Here is a 21,923-nt window from a genome sequence, read left to right as displayed (position 1 = left end):
TCAATTATTTATTGTTCCATTTTACCTATCTAAACTATCACTCCTTTCTATTTTAGGGATAAGGCACAAGTATCACCTAGACTATGATCGAAATTTCAGAGATACACCTTAACTAAATCAAGGTCCTATTACTCCCCGAACCCTTTTTTTGGTAATTTTGTACACCTTTTTGGTGTTTACATGGCCTCCAAACATTTCCCACGTGCTTCAACTAAATTGAGTCATGAGTGTGACACGTAGGCCAAAAGGGATACAAAATTACAAAAAAAAAAAAGAGTTCGGAAAATAGTAGGACCTTAGTTTAGTTAAGATGTATCTCTGGAATTTTGGTCATAGTCTAGGGGTATACTGGTGCCTCATCTTTTATTTTTTTATAATACACCTCAATGCTGAATTGACCTATACACAGACTTATTGTCGAGCGAAAACAATATTTCAACAAACTCATAATTAAAAAAAAAGTAAATTAAATAAACAAGTGAGAGATCTGTAAATCAAATGAAACCTAAACCACTAAACAAAATCAAACTTCATGTTTCACCAACCAAATTTAAATTGTTTTTTCATATAAATTCATAAATTAACACCTCCTATTGCTTAGTATCTTGCCTATATCCCATTGTTTTTCCCCCTATTTTTTTCTTCTTTTTGAAAAAATATTTATAAAAAAACAAGAAAAAAAAACAATGGCTATCCACATAAACAAAATTTCCATTTTGCTCATTATATCCCTAATTTCCATTTCCATTTCCCTTTCATATCAAACAATTGCAAATGACCTAAATGTAGACAAAGCAAATGTGAAAAATGTTGTTACTTCCCTCATGGTTTCATCCATAGCGAAAACGGAGGAATTTTTAAAAACAACTATTTTGACACGTTTAGCTATCGCGATAGAAGCTCCTAAAAAGAGTTGTCTCGAAACCTGCCAAGAAGTGTACGAAAACGCAATCGATACCATGAAAAGTACATTAAAAGAGGTAAATGAAGGAAATTATTATGAAGCAAATGTGGATGTTAGTGCTGTGGGATCAAATATGGAAACATGCAAAGATTGTATTAATGAGATATATGGAGATGATCCTGAATTTACAAAATTTGATAATTGGTCACATGGTGTTATTGTTGATGCTTCATATAGAATCACTAGTGTCATCAATTAAAAAAAAATCGAGAAATTCCGTTAAAGATATTCAAAATTTAATATATGTATATTTGCAATATACCTATTAATACATACACAATATATCATTTCTCGATGAGCAATGTTCATGCTTTAATGGTTGATTATTTAGATCAATCTATCAATGACACGTTTCTATATATGTTCTTATTTATTATTTTAAAAAAAAGTAATTAAGTTATTGATTTGTCATGTCACACATTAATATACAAATACATTGGTCTACTGGTATGAAATTGACAAAATAGACCTAAAATTAAATGGAATATAAGAATAAAGTTTACAAATATCTAAAATTTCTTGGAGAAAATAGGCCTAAAATTACATATTTGCGATTAAGGAGTATTATTGTTGGGTGTATTTACATTAATTTAACAATGGGTATTGATAAACTCATTAAATATAAAAATAATATAATATATATATATATATATATATAATATGATATAAATTATTGTATATAAAATTTACATTATTTTAATTTTACTATTGCACTTGTTAATGTGAGACTGATATTATAATTTTAAGGTGATACTCCTTGTGTCCCCTAATTACTTGTCCAATTTTTTTTTACTTACCCATTTTGAAAAATCAAGAAAGAACATTTTTTTTTTTACCTATTATACCTTCAATTAATTAATTTTGAAAAAGGTAGAACTTCTTGAAAATCTTAAATTTTTAATTCATCCATTTCATAATTAATAGGAGTAAAAATGCTAAACTCACCATGTCAATCATTGTTTTCTTAATAAGTATGCCAATTCAAAAATTGACAAATAACTAGGGACAAAAGGAGTATTAAATTCACTTAAAATGAGATTAGAAGGTTAAAGAATTATCTATAAAATTAAAGTGCTAAAGTAGATTTAGCGGACAAGTTCAAAATGGATTGATTTTGTCTTTTCTCTAAAAATAATAATAATAATTCAAAAACACAACTGATTTATAGTGTATTTGCGAGCTTTCTACTTAAACTAGTATTAGTTATTCATTTTTGGGGAAACTAAGCAAATACCCCATAAAAATAAAATAATTACAAATATATACCCATTTACATTCAAACACCACTAAATAATTACACTATATATCCCCATCTAATTTCACTTAACTAATATTAAATTAGTATCATATACTGTATTGATATTATTAAGGCTGATAATTTTGCTTAATTGATACTAAATCAGTATATATAAATTGTATTGGTATATAGTACTTTTATAGTATAATTTCTGAACAATAAACCTTAATGATCCAATATAGTATACCTATACTAATTTAGTATTAGTTAAGCGAAATTATCAGCTTTAATGATTAGTATCAGTTAAGTGAAAATCAACCTAATGAATGGAGGGTATGTGCTGTAATTTTTTATTTTGAGAGAATGAGTATTTCTTGAATTACTTTAGATTAAGTTATGAACATGTAATTATTTTGAGTTTTATGGCCCATTTATGTAATTTTTCCTTATTTTTTTCCTTACTTAAACCATCAACAACTATTTATCAAAACACATTTAAATTTTAAGTTAATTCCCTTTTCTATCCAAATTAAACTAACAAAAACAATACTTCACTTGTGTTTTCGATCATTAACTCTCATCGTTATATATATATATAAATATATATCCACATATCCACTACTTATATATAACTGTGGATAACCACACAAGTGACAGTCAACATGTCTGCTTCACCTGTGTGGTTCCACACTTACATATACATTTCCCTACTTTTTTTTAGTCCGTTTTAATTTGTTTGTTTTTTTAAATTTTTTTTATATATTTAAAAATTGCGTAAAAAGTACTACAAATCATGATAATTGACAACTTAAAATATTTTTATAAAAACATATAAAAAATCGATTGCTTATAAAAAAATCGATTGATTCATAAAATTAATCTATCTATGTCACATAAAATGGGACATAAGAAGTAACATGTATTATTTAATTTGAAAACTACGTAAAAAGTATTGTAAATCTCAATTATTAACAACATATTGACTCTTGAAATTCTATTTGTGCTACATATATTGGGACAAGAAACGTAACATATATTTTTTTAAAATGACGTAAAAAGTACTATAAATTACAATAATTAACAATTTAAAATATTTTAAAATCATATTAAAATTTAATTGACTCTCTAAATTTTATCCATGCCACATAAAGTGAGACAAAAAAAATCCACTGCTTATATATAAGCGTGGATAACCACACATGTGGCGGTCTGCCTGCTTCACCTGTTTGGTTCTACACTTACATATATATTTGCTTACTTTTTCTCCGTTTTAATTTATTTGTCTGATTTTTAAATTTTTTATATATTTAAAAATTGCATAAAAACACGTAGAATCAAACAAAAAAATAACAAATATTAGGCCCGTACTATCACGAACAGTTATGTCCAGTATATATATAATTAAGAATCTCATCTTAGTATTTTTTTTTTTTTGGGTTTCCCACCCAGTGTTCGGAGCCCACATTGGAGCTCCGATTAAACCTGGATCACGCTCTGCAGGGGCCATTCGGGAGTAGTACTCCCAATAAGATTTTCTCCATACCTAGGACTCAAATCCGAGATCTCTAATTAAGGTGAAACATTCTCACCAATGCACCATAACCCATGTTCGTCTCATCTTAGTATGATTGAGATGCTTTCTCTTTGGCCTTTACTAAAGAAGCCCAAAGGAATTGAATTTTTTTTCCCAAAGAAGTACAAAAAATAACTCTCTTTTTCTAATCTATGCCTTCTCTTAAGCTAAGATTCAATTTTTCAGGTTTCCCTCATTGCTGCTACTGCTGCTCCACTCCCAAAATCCCTTCTTTCACTTCATTTCAGGTAACCCATTTTGTTTATTTTTCTGAGTAAGTTTTTTTTTGTGAATTGGGGGTAGGGGAAGGGAAAATGGATGAGGGTTCAGTGAGCTACTAAGATTTTAGGGATGAAATTTTAATGGGTGTACTGTGATTTTTGTGATGATTTAGTTTTGATTAGAAGTACTACTCTTTTAATTTGTTTGTCTAGTTTTAACTTAAGATGCATGAAATTTAAGAAAGTAAAAAAGATATATCTTGTGGTTTTAAATATGTCGGTTGAAAAGTTATAATTTAAGAGTTACTAGAAAAAGAAAGATGCATTGTTTGTTGAAACGAATTGAAAAGGAAAAGAATACAAACAAATTGAAGTTGAATGAGTAGTTGATAAGTGTGAAGTGTGGTAAATAGTTATGAATTTGGATAGAAGTGTTGAAATGAACACTAAGTGTGTTTGCTAAAAATGTGTTAATAAACACTTTTTTTCAGTTAATGGTGGTGTTGTGGGTGGTAATTAGTGGAGATGGTGGTTGATAGTAGAGCCCTAATGGTTGTGAATGATGACGGTGTAGTGGTGACTGATGGTGGTGATTGTCGGTAGTGTTGTGGTAATGGTGATGATTGTAAATGGTGGCTAGTGGTAGCAATGACTAATTGTAGTAATTGACAATGATGGTGATATAGTTAATGATCGTGGACCGCGGTGGTAGTAGTTGATAATGATAGGTGATGTCGGTAGCTTTAAACGGATGGAATTTGTGACCTATCATCTTTGTAGATATCTTTAAATGAACAACAACAACATACCCAGTATAATTCCACAAGTAGGATTTGAAAATGGTAAAAAATGTACGTAGACTTTACTTCTGCCTTTATGAAGTAGAGATGCCTTTGTATGTAAAGAGGCCTTCGTTGGGGCAGAGAGGAGATATCTCTTAATGATATTAAGACTTAGTTACAAATCTTAATCGTTCAGATATATTCAGACCTATTAAATGGATGTCACATAACAAAAACGAGCACATTTAATGGTTGACATCTGAATGATTAAAATTCAGACCTAAAAAGCAAACGAACTAATTGACTGAGATTTCTTTTTGTTTCAGAGTGAAGCTAATATTAAATCAACCATGGATCGGCTAACCAGTGCAGCACGTCTCATGATAGTCTCAGATCTTGACTATACAATGGTGGGTTGTTGTAGTCTAGGTTGCTCGGATTCTCCAAAAATGTTACAACACCCATGTCGGATCCTCCAAAATATGCACTGCTTTTGGAGAATCCAACATGCTCCTGGTGGCCGGTGGCGTTTTTGAACCTTTTCTTCGTTATGCTGCTGTAACTTACATGAGACTTTCTTTACAGGTCGATCATCATGATTCCGAGAACCTCTCTCTGCTTAGGTTCAATGCTTTATGGGAAGCCAATTATCGCGAAAACTCCTTGTTAGTGTTCTCAACTGGGAGATCACCAACACTTTACAAGGAGTTGAGAAAAGAGAAGCCCATGCTAACCCCAGATATTACCATTATGTCTGTGGGGACTGAAATAACATATGGGTACTCTATGTTTCCCGATGACGGTTGGGAAGCATTTTTAAATGACAAATGGGATCGGAGAATAGTGACAGAGGAGACGAAAAAATTTCATGAACTAACACTTCAGGTACAGATCTTTGCATCATTTTATATAGAGATAATGGTCAAAAACACACCTTGAACTATCACTTTTTTCGCCGAGTTTCACACCTAAACAATCACCATCCATGTAATAAAAAACACACCTAGTTAAGTAGATGGTGATAGTTCAGGTAGGAAAATGAAACAACAACTAACAACTGATAGTTAGTCGAATCAGCTCTGAGGTGTGTTTTAATACATAGATAATGATAGTTTAGGTAGGAAAAAGGAACAACTGATATTTGGGGTGTGAAACTCGCGAAAAGTGATAGTGATCAATAACTCATTTTGATACATGCAAACCAATTTCGGTGTAAAACCAGTTTGTATGTTGAATATTGTTTTCGTAATCGATGTCTCATATATCAACTTCTTTTCACACTTCAGTCAGAAACGGAGCAATGACCTCACAAGGTCAGTTTCTACGTTCAGAAAGACAAGGCTCAAGATATAATGAAAACTCTTTCCAAACGCTTGGAAGAACGTGGGGTACGATGCTACTTTTACACTAGTAGATTATGGGATCAATATGAAACTTCACAATAGCAAAATGATAGCATGTCTTTCTTGTCATGCTGCAGTGAGCAAAACTTTTGATAAGGTTTCAATATCTTTTTATTCTGATTTTTAATATTTCTATTTTTGTGATCAGTTGGATGTCAAAATAATTTACAGTGGAGGGATGGCTTTAGATATTTTGCCGCAAGGTGGTGGCAAAGGACAAGCACTTGCGTATTTGCTGAAGAAATTAAAGAGTGAGGGCAAATTACCAAACAACACGCTTGCCTGTGGTGACTCTGGAAATGATGCTGAGCTTTTCAGCATCCCAGATGTTTATGGTGTGATGGTTAGTGGTTACTATCTGTTGATTCCTTGTACCTCGATTATCATATTGTTTTGCTACTATATGTTGTTTTGTTATTATCTGTTGATTCTTGTACTACCATTACTTCTTTTTCTGGCCTGCTTTGGACTGTTTTTCCTTGAGCCAAGGGTCTATCGGAAACAAATCTCCCTACCTCTGAGGTAGGGGTAAGGTGCAGTACGCTCTACCTTCCCCAGACTCCATTTTGTGGGACTGCGTGAGTATGTTGTTGTTTTGAGTTCAGAACTGCTCTAAAATTCTATATTCACTTTGCAGGTATCGAATGCACAGGAGGAATTATTACAATGGCATGCTGCAAATGCGAAAGATAATCCTAAAGTAATTCATGCAACAGAGAGATGTGCTGCGGGTATAATACAAGCCATTGGGTGTTTCAACCTGGGACCAAGTACCTCTCCTAGAGACGTTACTGATTTGTCAGACTGCAAGATGGAGAACTTTGTTCCTGCTTATGAAATCGTCAAATTTTACCTGTTTTTTGAGAAATGGAGGCGTGGAGAGATTGAGAATTCTGACCTTTACTTGTCGAACCTGAAAGCAGTTTGTGTATGTACCCTATACCTACCGTTGTGTTTTTATCTTTTATCTTTTGTCGAATTATGTGTATTTTATGCTTGAGTTTTGGTTGTTCCCTAATGCTTTCGTTTTCTCTTGAAAATCCGAATTTGCCAACTCTTTTTGTTGCTGCAGAGACCATCTGGTACTTTTGTGCACCCATCTGGAGTTGAGAAATCTCTCGAGGAATGCGTAAATACATTCAGAAAGTGTCATGGCGACAAAAAGGGTAAACAATATCGCATTTGGGTTGATCAAGTCTTACCTACGCAGGTTGGTTCAGATTCATGGTTAGTAAGTTTCAAGAAATGGGAGCTTTGCGGTAAGTGTCTTTTGCCTCGTAGATGGTCTTTTATATTTACTTCTTCTTTTCTAGTTTCTTCTGACTTGTACGCATACCTTACTCCTACCTCAGAGGTAGAGAGACTGTTTCCGATAAACCCTCGACCTAAAGGAAAAACAATCCGAAGTAATCCTGAACAAGAAGTAACGGTAGAACAAGAAACAACAGATAATAACAAAAACAACAGACAGTAACAAACATAACAGAAACTACAACAGAACAAGACGATAGTCGAGGTACAAGGAACAACACATAGTAACAAAAATCAAAGGACAAGAAAAACTACAGGGGGCAATACTATGACTATTCATCCCGATTTCTCTTTCCGGGTTAGCCTGTCCAAAGAAAACACAACTTTTTCTAGTTCAAGTCGAAAACTTAGTATTCTTATGATAAAAAGTCATGTCTCATTCATTTGATGACAGATTCTGTGCCCCAAATTATTTAGACTAATGAAACTATGATCATATTTAACCAAGCGATTATGGAAATGACTTATTTTCTGCGAGAATGATCCAATACTAAGACGATCTACATCTCCTTTCTCTTCGACTCTTGTTATGTTTACTGTAATATCTTAAAAGATGCTGTTTCCTACAGGTGAAGATCGACAATGTTGCATAACTACCGTCTTATTAAGCTCAAAGGTGAAGTTTACTGAAGGATCATTGCAATTTTTGTTGTCCTACAATCCAAAGCCTGTTATAATTTGGTTTTTCGCTTCCAGAATGTGACTGTTGCAGACGGGCTCACTTGGACACACGTGCATCAGACTTGGTTGCAGGGTGTGGAGTCAGCAAGTGACTCCACGACCTGGTTCTTCTAGGTTTGACTCTGGAAAGCCGGCCTTCCTTTTACACAGATGCACATTGTCCCTCTTAACACTGTTTGTTCTCATTCTTCCTTGATGATGAATGTATACAAACCCAAACCCGAAAAGAAGGGCAATCGTTTAGGTAATAATAAGTATTGCTCTTCTTTTCGACAGTTGTAGTTGTAAAATATATCGTTAGAGAACGTCAGTTGTATGCTAAATTTTCAAAGTGTGAGTTCTGGTTTGATTCAGTGGCATTTTTGGGACACATGGTCTCGAGAGAAGGAATTCGAGTTCCTCTTTGTAACTATGCTCTATGATTTGGTGTCACACCAAAAGGAATTCTTGTTCATAGTGAAAATTGCATATAATCATCTCTGCATTCTCTTTTTTTTTTTTTTTAAGATTTAATTCAAGGGAAGAGTCTCTTTAAACTCAAGTGGAATCTTTGAGGTCTTTCAAGATAACTTAATTCAATTGCCTAATATCGAGAGGGGACAAATGAACGACTTGAGTCGAATTTAGACAGTTTAAAATGAACTTAGGTCCTTGTTATAGTTATTACATGTTATATATCTGTAATATCATTTGACATTCATAAAGAGTTTTTGACATTTCAAATTCCTTTGTTAGAACTTACATAATTTATTAAATTTATATCACCAATAAAAAGTGAATAGACTACTTTTTGGTTATTATTATATATATAAAATAATAAATAGGTAAATATTTGAGTATGTTATAAAGAGGTAACATAAAAAGTTTATCATATAAAGAGAAAATATAACATAAAAAAAGTTCTATCTCAAAGAAAAATTGTTCATTTAATTCAGGATTGTTATAGAGAGATCTGATTACACTATCGTTTTTCCATTCTATTTATCTTATGTATCTTATTTAAAAATTTAAATCTTATAGTCTTAAATATGAGACACATGAGATGTTGTAATTGAAGAATTTATTAAATATACAAAAATGATATTTTTGAACAAAATCAAAAGAAAAATACAACACATAAATTAAAACGTAAATTAATATATCACTTTTTTTTCTTCGTCCCGTTGTCCACCAAGACAATACAAAATACATCGCAAGTGTAAGAAATTCTTAATGTCACCTATCTTTGTTATAACAGATCGTGACAACCTATTTTATTTTCAAGCTAAGATTACAAATCTCATCTTGTAAATATCTTTTGATGACACACTGATCGATGTATATAACTTTAAAAACACTAAAATTGAATACCATAATATTTATTAATTTTTATAGTATTCTTTAGAAACTTTATCAAGACAATCACTAGCAACTCCTTTTGCCCACTTTTCAAAATTTTGGAAGGCAAGATCATTTTCTTTTGTCTCAACAACACAATCATGGCAAGTTTCAATGTATGAATACATTGCACTAAGATCCATATTTGCTTTGTAAAAATTTTGTGCTTTAACATCTTGTGATGCCTTTTTCATTGCATCAATTGCATCTCCATACACCTCTTTGCATGTTTCAAGACAATCTTTTCTATAATGATCCATTTTTGCACTCAAAGCCAATCTTTTCTCAATTACATTTTTGATAAATTCTTGTGTCTTGGACATTGTGCCAACCATTGTTGCTTTAACAAATGATGGTACATTTTGACTTGCAACAACGACTTTTTGTACTGTACCATCCAAAATTTGAAGTTTTGGAGTAGTAGGGGTTTTTGGAGTAGGAAGAGAAGATGGAGCTGAAAGAGATGTTTTTAATGTATAATCAAATGCATTTGATGGAATTGTGAGGAAGAAGGAAATTGCAATAACAAGAAAAGTTATTTTTGTTAGAGGAGCCATTGTTTTTTATCCCTTTTTTTTTGTTGTTTTATTGGAAAGGAGAAAAAACAATGGAGATAATCAATATTATATGATTATGAATAAAGTAAGGGTGGTATTTATACAAAAAAATAAATTAGTTTTGTCTTGTGTGGCTATGCTTAAAAATAGATTGTTATTAAGTATATATGGTGATTACTTTGGGAAATTAGCACCTCTCTTTTTTAGTTTATTGTTAGAAGATGGTTGTTTTTTTGGTATGTCGGGGTGACAAATGGACGGGTTGAAATAGGGAGTTAATAAATTGATGTTTTTTTAAATATATACTTCCTTCCTCTGTCCCTAATTACTTGTTCACTTTTAAATTGACACACCTATTAAGAAAACAATTACTGACATAGTGAGTTTTCCATTTTACCTCTATTAATTATGAAGTGGATGAATTAGAAATTTAATATTTTCAAAAAGTTCTACCTTTTTCAAAGTAATTAATTGAGGATATAATAGGAATTTTTTTTTGTCCTTTCTTGATTTGTCAAAATGGACAAGTAATTAGGGACAACTATAAAAGGAAAAGTGGACAAGTAAATAGGGACAGAGGGAGTATATTTTAGTGGGAATTTAGCACATCTCTTTCGATTTTATTGTTATAGACTATAGTAGATGGGTTTTCTTGGTGCATGTTGGGGTATTAAATGGATGGATTGAAATTTGGGTGAGTTAAAATACTGCTTTGGGGCTCGTTTGAACTTCAAAACGTGCCGATTTGCCCTTCGGGACCAACTGGCTCCATTGCTAAAGTCTTAACGGACGTCCATGAAAAATGAGTTATTAAATGGATATCTTCTTAAATGTATATAGTAATTAGTTAAATTTGTAACCTTTATTTAGCATATATTTATTTAGTTTATTGTCACGATCCGAACCTATATCCAATTGAGACAGGGCCGTCTTAACCCCTAGGCCACTAAAGTCATCGCTTGGGGCCCCATATTTTTTGGGGCCCCCATTTTTAAAAAAACAATTACTTATTTATATTATTTTAAAAATAAATAAATTATATGTACTATGACTATTGAGACACGATGTTTGGAATCACGAGTGGTCCCAAATTAATCCTTGTATAGCATATCAAAGCATATAGTAAGGAAAATAAAGTGGAAGCTAAATGCGTAACTAAATGAAGTCCATGAATTGAAATACTAATGTCTGAAATATAGCCTCTATCGTTTAAAATATAGAAATACGTAGCCAGGACATGACGCCTTCAAAAGTCTAAAGACAACGTAAAATAAGGTCTAACCACTAAAGTCCATGGAGACCCTAAGTGATCAGGAGGACTCACCAATTGCTAACTGGAGATGTTGCACCTTACTAGCCTCGAGACTGAGAATAGGCACTGAAATTTACAGTATAAAATGATGCATCCCAGAGAAAAGTATGTGTTTCATGTACTGAGTGAGTAAGGGGCATTAGCATAATCGTAAAATGACATAATGAAGACAGTGAAATAAGGTTTCCAAAATCATATACATAGTGAAAAAACTGAAGAGAAAATAGTTGGAGTTCATGTCTAAATACCATTCACAATCTTCTTTCAAAAGCATATATAGAGATGAGTCTATTTCAGTCGTCTTGCATAATCATATATAGAGATGAGTCTATTTCAGCCGTCTTGCATAATCATAGTTGTAAATAGCATACTTAAAGTGAATTAAATAAAGTTAAGAACATATTGTAAAAGGGTACAAACTGAGGAGTTTCTTATAATCGACATACACCATGTGAGCTCATGATGTCCAATAACTAACCCAGTTCGAAGGGCTGCCCTATACCTTGTCAAAGTATAGAACCCTATCATATCTATGTGGATCCACTAATCTGAGTCTCTCTAGGCTAAATGATCAACCGATAAAATGGTGAAACATAATCTTACAGGTACATATAGATATGAGACTTGAGTTTTTAAAAATTTGTGTCCTCTCGGTGCTAAATAGTCCTCCCAAAATTACATATATTCATATGATGCTCCCAAAATTTGGATTGGAGAGCTTGAAATCCATGGAAAAGAGCATACCTTGATGAATGAGAATGATAGGATCGGAGAGAAACCACTTTTAGGGCTTGAAAGAATGGTCAAAAGTGACAAACATCTATCCAACATTGTTTAATGCCAGTGAAACACATGTTCAAAACAAAAAACCTCTTAATTTTTTTCACCCAACTCTAGACCGACATTTTACTGGTTCAGAATTGTTCAACATCGACGAAATGCAACGTACAAGACATAATATCAGACAAAACTAAAATGATCATAACTTTTGACCTCCAAAATTTATGCCACGTAGTCTTGGGTGACCACGAGATACAGTGGTGACAAATTGGAGTGTTTTCAGTTGTAATTTGAGACCAAGTAATTTAAGTGTCTAGATGCGCACTTTCAAAGTTGGCATATTATCTTAAAATAAGTTTAAGCGTTTATTTATGTATTATGGATAATTAAGATATAAAACGCGAAAAGATGCACATTTTGAAGAAAAAAATGTACGTACGCATGCATGCATGAAAGTGAACTTTGCAAAAATTAAACAAACCATTTTACCACCTTACATTTCCTAATTTTCTTTTCCCCCAAATATTTTTCCATAATATTTCCCTAATTTCTCTTAATCCCTGATTTTTTTTAAAAAAAATTTCGAATTTTGAGGCTGATTTTAGACTAAGGTCAATTCTGTGTTTGTTTTCTTCAAAAAAAAAAAAAAAAAACTCATCTTTATTGATGAATTCTTGAATTTCAGATTCCAAAAGGAATCTGAAATTTAGGGTTCTTCAATTTAGAGGAATTTAACTTTTTGGGGTAAAACAATATAGATTCTTGAAAGGAATTTTTTGGGAATTAAAGAGAAAATGTTAGGATTTTGATTGAAAGAAAAAAAATAAAATCTTGAATTTAGGGTTCTTGAATATTCTTTGAAAGTTTTTTTTTTCCTTTCTTGAATGTAGGGGTAGTATTAAATTTTTGGGGGTAAAAGATTATAGGTTCTTGAAAGTTTTATTTTATTGAAAGAGAATTTTTTTTTTTTGAATTTAGGGTTCTTGAATTTAGTATTTAACTTTTTGGGGGCAAAAGATTATAGGTTTCTTGAAAGGGTTTCTTGGGAATTAAAGAGAAAATGTAAGGATTTGATTGAAAGAACAAGAACAAGAATCGGGGTCTGGAGAGGGTAGAGTGTATGCTGAGTCGTAGACGTTACACTACTCGAGGAGGTAGAAAGGATTATATTGAATGGGGAATACATGTATAGGACCCAAATTGGGTAACAATGGGTTCTTGCAATCAGTAACAGCAGTTGTTTGGAAAACAAGACAACAAGAACATTTACCTCTTGCAAATAAAGGGGACTCAAATTCCCACAAAACCCAAGAGCATTCATCCGTCGGATCGTCGAAGAAAGTAGATGGAAATGATACTAATAGATTTGGTGGTACTCAGAGTACTCCACCCCCACACCTTAAGATTAGTGGAGATGATACTAATGAGAAGAATTCATCATCAAATGTTAATAATAAGCCAGTGGAAGGAGTGAAACAGAATAAGCCTAGTCATGTTAAGCGAGTATCGAGCATTGGGCTTAAAATCGACTCTGTTTTGGGAAGAAAAACTGGTAATTTGAAGGAGATTTGTAGTTTAGGGAGGAAGCTTGGACAAGGTCAATTCGGGACGACATATTTATGTGTGGACAAGGTATTGTTGAATGCTGCTTATTTTACAGCTAATAACTGTAGTCTCGTTTATCCTTCTGTACTAGTAGTCGTAGTATTACTGCTGTAGGTTTTCTGTTCCTGATTTCTAATACTATATTTTGTTGTAGTTACTGCTCGTTTAGTATGCTTTGTCATGTCTTGTGTAGTATTTTGTCTTGGTTTCTTCACTCCCGAACAACCTCTCTACCTCCCACGGTAGGGGTAAGGTCTGAGTATACACTACCATCCCCAGACTTCACTTGTGGGACTATACTCGGTATATGTTGTTGTAATTAGTTGTTTAGTTGTAAGAGGAATCTAATATTTGATTTACTAGAGTATTCAGTTTCTTACAGCTTGTTTGGATGATTGTTACCTATTGTATTGTATCATATTCATTCAAATTGCTGATGTGTGGCATTATATAACGATGAGAAACGATACAATCTATCCAAACATTGTATTCATCGATTACTATAATACTATACGTTATGAAACAATATGTAACTACCATCCAAATAAGTTTTTAGTCGTTATAAGAGTCTAATGCTTTAGTTGTAGGAGGAGTTAACTATTTTGTTTATCTGGTTTTTTGAAAAGCCTTATAGTTGATGATATATAAGAGACACATTTTCATCCATGTTTTCAACTTTATTGTTTGCATCTCTCGTCCAAAAAATCGTAACAGGTACATGGAAAGGAGTTGGCGTGTAAGTCCATTGCTAAGAGGAAGTTGAATACCGAGGAGGATGTCGAGGATGTAAGAAGGGAGATTCAGATTATGCACCATTTGGCAGGGCACCCTAGTGTGGTACAAATAGTAGGGGCTTATGAGGATGCTGTTGAAGTACATGTCGTGATGGAGCTTTGTGCGGGTGGGGAGCTTTTCGACAGGATTTTACAGAGAGGACATTACAGTGAGAAGAAGGCAGCTGAACTCGCTAGGGTAATTGTAGGTGTCGTGGAAGCATGTCATTCCATGGGTGTCATGCATAGGGACCTCAAACCCGAGAACTTTCTTTTTATCAACCAGGATGAAGATTCGCCCTTGAAGACAATCGACTTTGGGTTATCAGTGTTCTTCAAGCCAGGTAGTCCACTTGCAAACATTTTTCTTTTAAAAGGTGTCGATCTAGCTTGTTGGTTTTTTCATCTATTCGGTACTTCCCAGAAATGATATAATCTCACTTATGTCAACAAAGCGAAAGCAATATTGTGTAGATATGCTTTAGATGCCAAGAAATTCAGATATGCGCAGCCGTATCTGTACCCTAAAATCTTAAAATTTAGATCATGAAGGATCCGACCTCCAATTTCACACCCGTATTAGATACCTGCACCCAAGTCCGAGCAACTTAGATAAGGAACATCTATTCTTTTCTTTGTTTGTTTCACATTAAGCTTATTTTATAATGGATGTTTGTTGAATCCTTGTTGTAGGCCGTGGGTTGTTCTTCTTTTAGAGTAATTCTCCATTGTTGTCTGCTATTTCTTCTAGCTGTTTCATTAGCTGACTTTCTAACACCTGATCAAGAAAAAAAGCTCTGTGCCCCCAGGTGAAATCTTCACTGATGTTGTCGGAAGCCCTTATTATGTTGCCCCAGAAGTGTTGCGGAAGCATTATGGTTTAGAATGTGATATATGGAGTGCTGGAGTGATCATTTATATTTTACTAAGTGGAGTTCCCCCCTTCTGGGAAGGTTAGATCTCGTGAATCTCTTCCTTTTCAATCATTCTCGAAGCTAACATGATTATGTTCATCTTGCATGTATCGTGTTGTTATGAATCAGAGACGGAGCAAGGAATATTTGAACAGGTTCTAAAAGGGGAACTTGACTTTGTATCAGAACCTTGGCCATCTATATCAGAAAGTGCAAAAGATCTTGTCAGAAAGATGCTTGTGAGAGATCCAAAAAAGAGGCTAACAGCTCATGAAGTACTTTGTAAGATACAATTCTCTGATCCTTTATGCTCGTGGCATCGTCATGTTTCCTTAATCTTTGACTATGATACTTATCATCTGCGTTCTCTACTCCATTCAATGTCATTCTTGGATAGAACAGTGGTAAAACTAATTCGTAATGTTCCAAATATCTGCATTTTTTTGTAGCAGAAGTCTTGCTTTAATGTATGCTGATAGGATTTTGAAGCAAGCGGACAAATGGCTCAATTCATTGCAATAACTGTTATGTCAAACATACGGAACGCTGTAGAATCAGTGATTCTCAGCTTATAGTAGAAAACTATAAGTAAAATTTAGTTGTTTCGAGGAAAAGAACAGAGAATATACACAATTGCTCACATTTATGAATATTGAGCAATGAAGCATCCTGATTCCACGTTTTCTTTTCTACTTTTCTTGCTCAGAATTTTTAAAATATGAGCAAAAGATGTCGACCTTGTACATGAGCTCTTTTGCGCGGAAGGCTCAAACTGGTGATAAGATAGGAGAGAAATAACAAATAATGTAGTTATGAACTGATACTCTTTAACACCTTTCCTAAATTATGTTACCTACCGTGTCTGTCCATGTACGTACTTATGAAACTATTATCTGAATAATGGATGTTTCGTATTATCTCAGGTCACCCATGGGTCCGTGTTGGCGGTGTAGCTCCAGATAAGCCTCTTGATTCTGCTGTTCTGACTCGTCTCAATCAATTTTCTGCAATGAACAAATTAAAAAAGATAGCAGTTAGAGTAAGTTATTCTAATTCTTAGGACCTTTGCACTACGTTGCTCGGACTAATCTCCAAAGATGTTGCCTCACCAGTGTTAGATCCTCCAAAAATGCACTACTTTCGGAGTATCTGACATGCACCTCGTGGCAGCTTTGAAGAGTCCGAACAACATAGCCTTTGAACACTGTGATCCCCTAACTAATACTAGTTTCCAATTCCTGTTATTTTTTAGGTTATTGCTGAAAGCCTATCTGCAGAGGAAATTGCAGGACTCAAGGAAATGTTCAAAATGCTAGATACCGATAATAGTGGAAATATTACGTTGGAGGAACTGAAGAAAGGTTTGGAACGAGTAGGTGCCGATCTGAAGGATTCAGAAATAACTAGTTTAATGCAAGCGGTAAGTAAATAATTTCGTTATTTTGTCTATGAACTTGTATTCCTTACATGAAAAAGATGATGTTTACGATATATCTTAGATGCCTTGAAATAGCATTTACACCACTCTTTCTCATCGGAAAGAAAAGTTGTTGCTATCAGTCATCAGTATTAGAAAACATGAGGTATTGCTAGAGTTGGGAATTGAATCTAGGTCATAACACGAGTAGAACTTAAGCTGTAGACTCGACCAACGCCCCAACAAACCTTTGTGTATCAGGGTGCCTAATCAAGTATATATTCGTCCTTCAAGATATATACACATATCGTTGAGACATAATCTAATTGATTTAAAATGTGTTCTCTCTAACAGTTTAAGCTTTTTGATGAGATGGTCGTGGTTTGATACATTGTCAAACAAACTTCTTTGTGCAATTGCAGGCAGATACTGATAATAGTGGTACCATTGACTACGGCGAGTTTATAGCAGCTATGCTCCATCTAAATAAAATTCAGAAGGAAGATCACATGTATGCAGCTTTTTCTTATTTCGATCAAGATGGTAGCGGATACATCACAAAGGACGAGCTCCAACAAGCTTGTGAGAAGTTCGGGATGAGCAACATCCCCATCGAAGAACTTATGCGTGAAGTTGATCAAGATAATGTACGTCCCTCTGTCCCCTTTCTTTGAGTTTCTTCTAATATCTTTGCAGAATCGTGCAACGTTAAGCCTAGGAACGTGGATCGTTGCTCAAACTCAAATGTTATGTACCCTTATCGATATTTCAGGATGGACGGATCGATTACAATGAATTTGTAGCAATGATGCAAGACACCGGTTTTGGCGAAATGGGGAGCAGAAGGAGGTAAGTGATGGTATTTTAGAGACGTTAAAAGCCCGGAAAGCCTCGATAAAATCATACTACGCGCGTACATCGCGACGTATTCGTGTTCATAATCCCCATAAGTACATGAACATGAGAATTTTTCACTGTATATATCATACATACATGTAAAAATTAGTCAGGCAATTGGAGAGGGGAAGGCTAGTTTTTCTTGCTTATAAGCATTCCCATTTTGTATCTTTTTATTTGTATATTTCTCCTCTTTTTTTTCACTTCTTTGTAAGAACAATTTGGAAATTAATTTTCATAACTTCAATTATTTAGATTTATAAAACATTTCGACTTTGAGTATGCACATCTAGACTTCTCAACTCGTCTTCATCGTGTCAGTTGAACACTGCAACTTATGATCATCTAAACATCTTTAAAATTTGTGTGTCACGTCAACGTCGAGTGTCCATGAGACATAGTGGGAATGAGTTTGAGTGTTTAGTTGTCAGTGATGAAGTTGAGGGGTTTAGATGTACACTCTCAAAGTTTGAGTATTTACTTGTCTGTCAAGGTCATATTTGAGTGTCTGTTTATGCATTATGCTTATCGGTAAGGTTTCACACAATTTTACTGGACACTTTAGAGTTTAGACTAACTGGTCTAAAGTTGTAAAAAATGGAACTACCTATACCAATGTATATAACCAAGAAAATATAGTTCCTTTTGAGAAAACTTTTGTGTATATGATTTTAGGTGTACCTCGTCCTCGTTCTAACACCTCTACTCACCACGATTTCAGACCTATGAACCGATCCATCTAAAGGTTGACACAGTAAATGATCAAATCATCTCAAAAGACCTTTTTTCATTTTATTCTCGATGTGTGCTACTTGAACTTTCATTTAGTTGGAAATATTTCTAACTATGAAAGCAATATTTCGTAAATTAAAGTTCATTTCTTTTATCATTAAAACAATGAATAACCTTTTAAATTAAATTCTAAAAAGCATGTACCAAAGTATTTTAATTTTATTACTTAAATTACATAACAAAACTTATTCACGTTACGCCAACTCTATAAACACATGACAACCATTTTTACATAAACAAATTGTAATCAATTCAATATAGTTAATTAATATATATTCTCATAAAGTTTATTATTATTCTCGATAAACTAATATAATTTAGTTTAAACACGAAGTGCAAATAATTATTTTGCCCTTTTCCCATGCCTTTTCAATGCATTTATAATGTAGTATACCTTTTTCCCCCTAATAAAGGGCCCTATGCACATGAAACCTAACCTAACTCACCACCTTTGTTTTTTTCAAGCACAACTACCCCCTTAACTTTCCAAAACTAACAATTCACCATAGATTATGACGGAATGAATAAAAAAAAATTCATTTTTAATTAAAGATTTCATGTTCGAGCCTTGAGAATAGTAAAAATATGTTACTGGAACGCTCATTGTTAAAAAAAGGAGAATGTTCAACGGACGTCTGATTGATATATACCTATCAAAATTTGACTCGTCTAAAATATTTTCAATAGATTTTTGATTGATTTTGTTAGAATTTTCAGTATTTCTAGTAGGGGGTTCCCTCTTTAATAGACGTTATACGATGCAAATCCAAATTAGATAGAACTCATAAACGAGTACCAAGCACTAAATGAAAAACACAAAAAAACAACTCACCTCTCACTTTCAACTATCTAAGCTCCAATATTTTCTTTGTGCTCATACCTTGTTAGTATTTATATACACAAAAGAAAGAAAAAGGCAATAATTAGCTCTATATTGTATTACCTTTTTCTTGATATAGCACATCAAAAGCTCAAGAAGTAATTAATATTTATTTGTTTTTTTTAAAAAAATAATTGGTATTTAAGGCAACTCCTTTTTTTTTTGTTTGGCCATTTTAGTAATTCATGTGTAATGTCCATTTCATTGCAGCCAATTAAGCCACTATTTTAGGTGATAGTTATCATAGTTTGAAAAAAGCATTTGAAAAAATAGTATTGTCTTCTGTCTTGATTACCTACTTTTTTTCATTATTATCATTTTGGTGGAGATGTTTCAAGTAAGCTTGCCTCATAGTAGCGGAATCAGGAATTTTATCGAGGAATATTAAAAATATATATAAAAAAAGTAGACACACATAAAAAAAAGTCAACATATATATACATAAAATTTAAAAATTTAACCTAGCTAAACAATAATGTAATTTTTTGACAAGGGCGCCCTTAGCATATAAGGTGAAGAACAAAAAATAGCTACGAAATTCATTGCTAATATATCGTTAAATTGCTCGTGACTAAGGATCATTGAATAATCTGTTGCTAATCTATCATTAAATAAGATTAGCAGTAATTATTTACTATTATTTATATAATTTTAAATATTTTTAAGTGAATAACTTGGGAGGCAAAGAGTGTTGTGGGAAGAAATAGGTTTTACTATACCTACACAATAACAATAATTGATATAATGTTTCTTTTAATTCAAGTCGAATCTTGATTAAAAGATATATTTATCTATATAATTATCATAGGGTATGATAAAATGGTAAAAATTCTTTCTCTTTTAATCAAAGTTTTTGAGTTTAAACATTGAAAATAAAGTCTTTTATGATAGAAATCGACAAAATACACCCATAATATACGATATACATTTGTATTAATCGGACCAGTAAGCTTCGGACAACGCATGCTAGTAGAGAAAGAAGCTATGTCCACATAATTTTGATTATAAGTGATTTTATGCCATTGACATACTTAATTCAATTGTCTTATGTTATTTTTAATTGAAATACATTTTTAATTACTTGATATGCATAGAAAAATTCATATATGATTTTCTCTTTGGTAAATAATAGCTCTAATTAAAATTGAATATATTTATTCAAGGATATTCCTCGATGTGAGTAAACTATTTTTTAGTTATTGAATATTTATTCTCTTGAGAATTCCCAATTTGTTGGAACTATATTGAATATAAATATGATTTTAGTCAAACATTATACTATCAAAGAAAATGATAGGCATTAAATTATAGGACACCAAATTTGAACTCAATTGTAATAATTAAATATAATTTTCAACAGTTTTAGTACGATATTAGGCATCTGTCAAAATCATCGAAAAATTATGATAAAGTGGTAAATAATTCTACTTTCTTAGTAAATGAATATCCATTAAGAACAATAATTATTCCACGAGCAACTATAATCATGAACAACCTTGATATTAATATATGTTTCATTCTTAATCTTCAAGTATTTAAAACTTGTATGTAGAAAAAGGCTTGCACTTCGTAAAGAAATTTATAAATTTGGATCTACGAGCGATCTCTTATCTCTTGTTATGAATTTTGATATTTTTCTGAGTTATGTTTAGAAGAGAAAAGTTGTGATGATTAAAAGAAAATTTTCTTTAAATTAATTGGTTGATTTGAATCACCAACCAATAAAATTGAAGTAATAATAAAATTGTATTTGATTGGACGGAACATGTTATCAATATATGTGGCGCAATTTCATTAGCTTTTTTTATTTAACTAGAAATCATAAAAAAAAATTGACTTTTTTTTATTTGATTTGATGTTGCGTTATTTTATGTGTAGCCCCAATCTAACTCTCTTGGAGACAATGATATATTACAGAGTTGATCGTAATTTAAAGCTAAATCAATGAATTAACTCAAGAAAATTAATTTTTTTTATTTAAATTCATGTCTAATATATTGAATTTAAATAATTATTTTATACTAATTCACAATATTCATTTAAATTAATATACTTTCAGTTTAGAATATAATCTAAATTGTTTTATAATTTTAAAAATTAATGTGATATATTACTCAAATTGACACTTACTATGAGAAAGCAACAATAACAACAAAATCAAAACTTATTATTAAGAAGAGCAACTTTCACATATAGCAAACACAAAATTCATATTTGTATGTTATAGCAAAGTTTGCATAATTGCGCTCCATAGCAAACATAAATATGTATATTTCGCTATACATATACAAAAGAAAGCAGTTGTATAATCTGCTTTGGTATACATATACAAAAAGATCAATTGTATAAAGTGAGAGAGGCGAATGAGTGAGCGAGATCTGGGAGAGGGGAGAGAAAGGGAACGAAAATATATGTATATATATAATTTTCTCTCGCTTTATACAAAC

At 32.5% G+C, this 21,923-nt stretch overlaps 3 protein-coding genes and 1 pseudogene across 3 annotated transcripts; 3 read left to right on the top strand and 1 right to left on the bottom strand.

Moving 5' to 3' along the window:
- The first annotated feature begins 686 nt into the window (after positions 1–686).
- LOC107060825 (uncharacterized) lies at positions 687–1,163 on the top strand. The gene has a single exon (XM_015309192.1). It carries the CDS (start codon positions 687–689, stop codon positions 1,161–1,163), a length of 477 nt encoding a protein of 158 aa, XP_015164678.1.
- Positions 1,164–3,825: 2,662 nt separating this feature from the next.
- Positions 3,826–8,653, top strand: LOC102593351 (sucrose-phosphatase 1-like; annotated as a pseudogene).
- Positions 8,654–9,533: 880 nt separating this feature from the next.
- On the bottom strand, positions 9,534–10,106 carry LOC102593013 (uncharacterized). Its single transcript, XM_006348362.1, has one exon. It carries the CDS (start codon positions 10,104–10,106, stop codon positions 9,534–9,536), a length of 573 nt encoding a protein of 190 aa, XP_006348424.1.
- A 2,753-nt stretch (positions 10,107–12,859) lies between these two features.
- LOC102592681 (calcium-dependent protein kinase 20-like) lies at positions 12,860–17,972 on the top strand. The gene is made up of 8 exons (XM_006348361.2): positions 12,860–13,830; positions 14,518–14,920; positions 15,386–15,529; positions 15,620–15,772; positions 16,414–16,529; positions 16,743–16,910; positions 17,330–17,554; positions 17,680–17,972. Exons 1-8 carry the CDS (start codon positions 13,372–13,374, stop codon positions 17,758–17,760), a joined length of 1,749 nt encoding a protein of 582 aa, XP_006348423.1. The 5' UTR covers positions 12,860–13,371; the 3' UTR covers positions 17,761–17,972.
- Positions 17,973–21,923: the final 3,951 nt, after the last annotated feature.

Source organism: Solanum tuberosum, unplaced genomic scaffold (assembly GCF_000226075.1).
Source record: "Solanum tuberosum cultivar DM 1-3 516 R44 unplaced genomic scaffold, SolTub_3.0 scf00098, whole genome shotgun sequence".
Classification (NCBI taxonomy): domain Eukaryota; kingdom Viridiplantae; phylum Streptophyta; class Magnoliopsida; order Solanales; family Solanaceae; genus Solanum; species Solanum tuberosum.
Note: the sequence above shows the minus strand (reverse complement) of the source record. Positions and strands in the feature narration are given on the sequence as shown.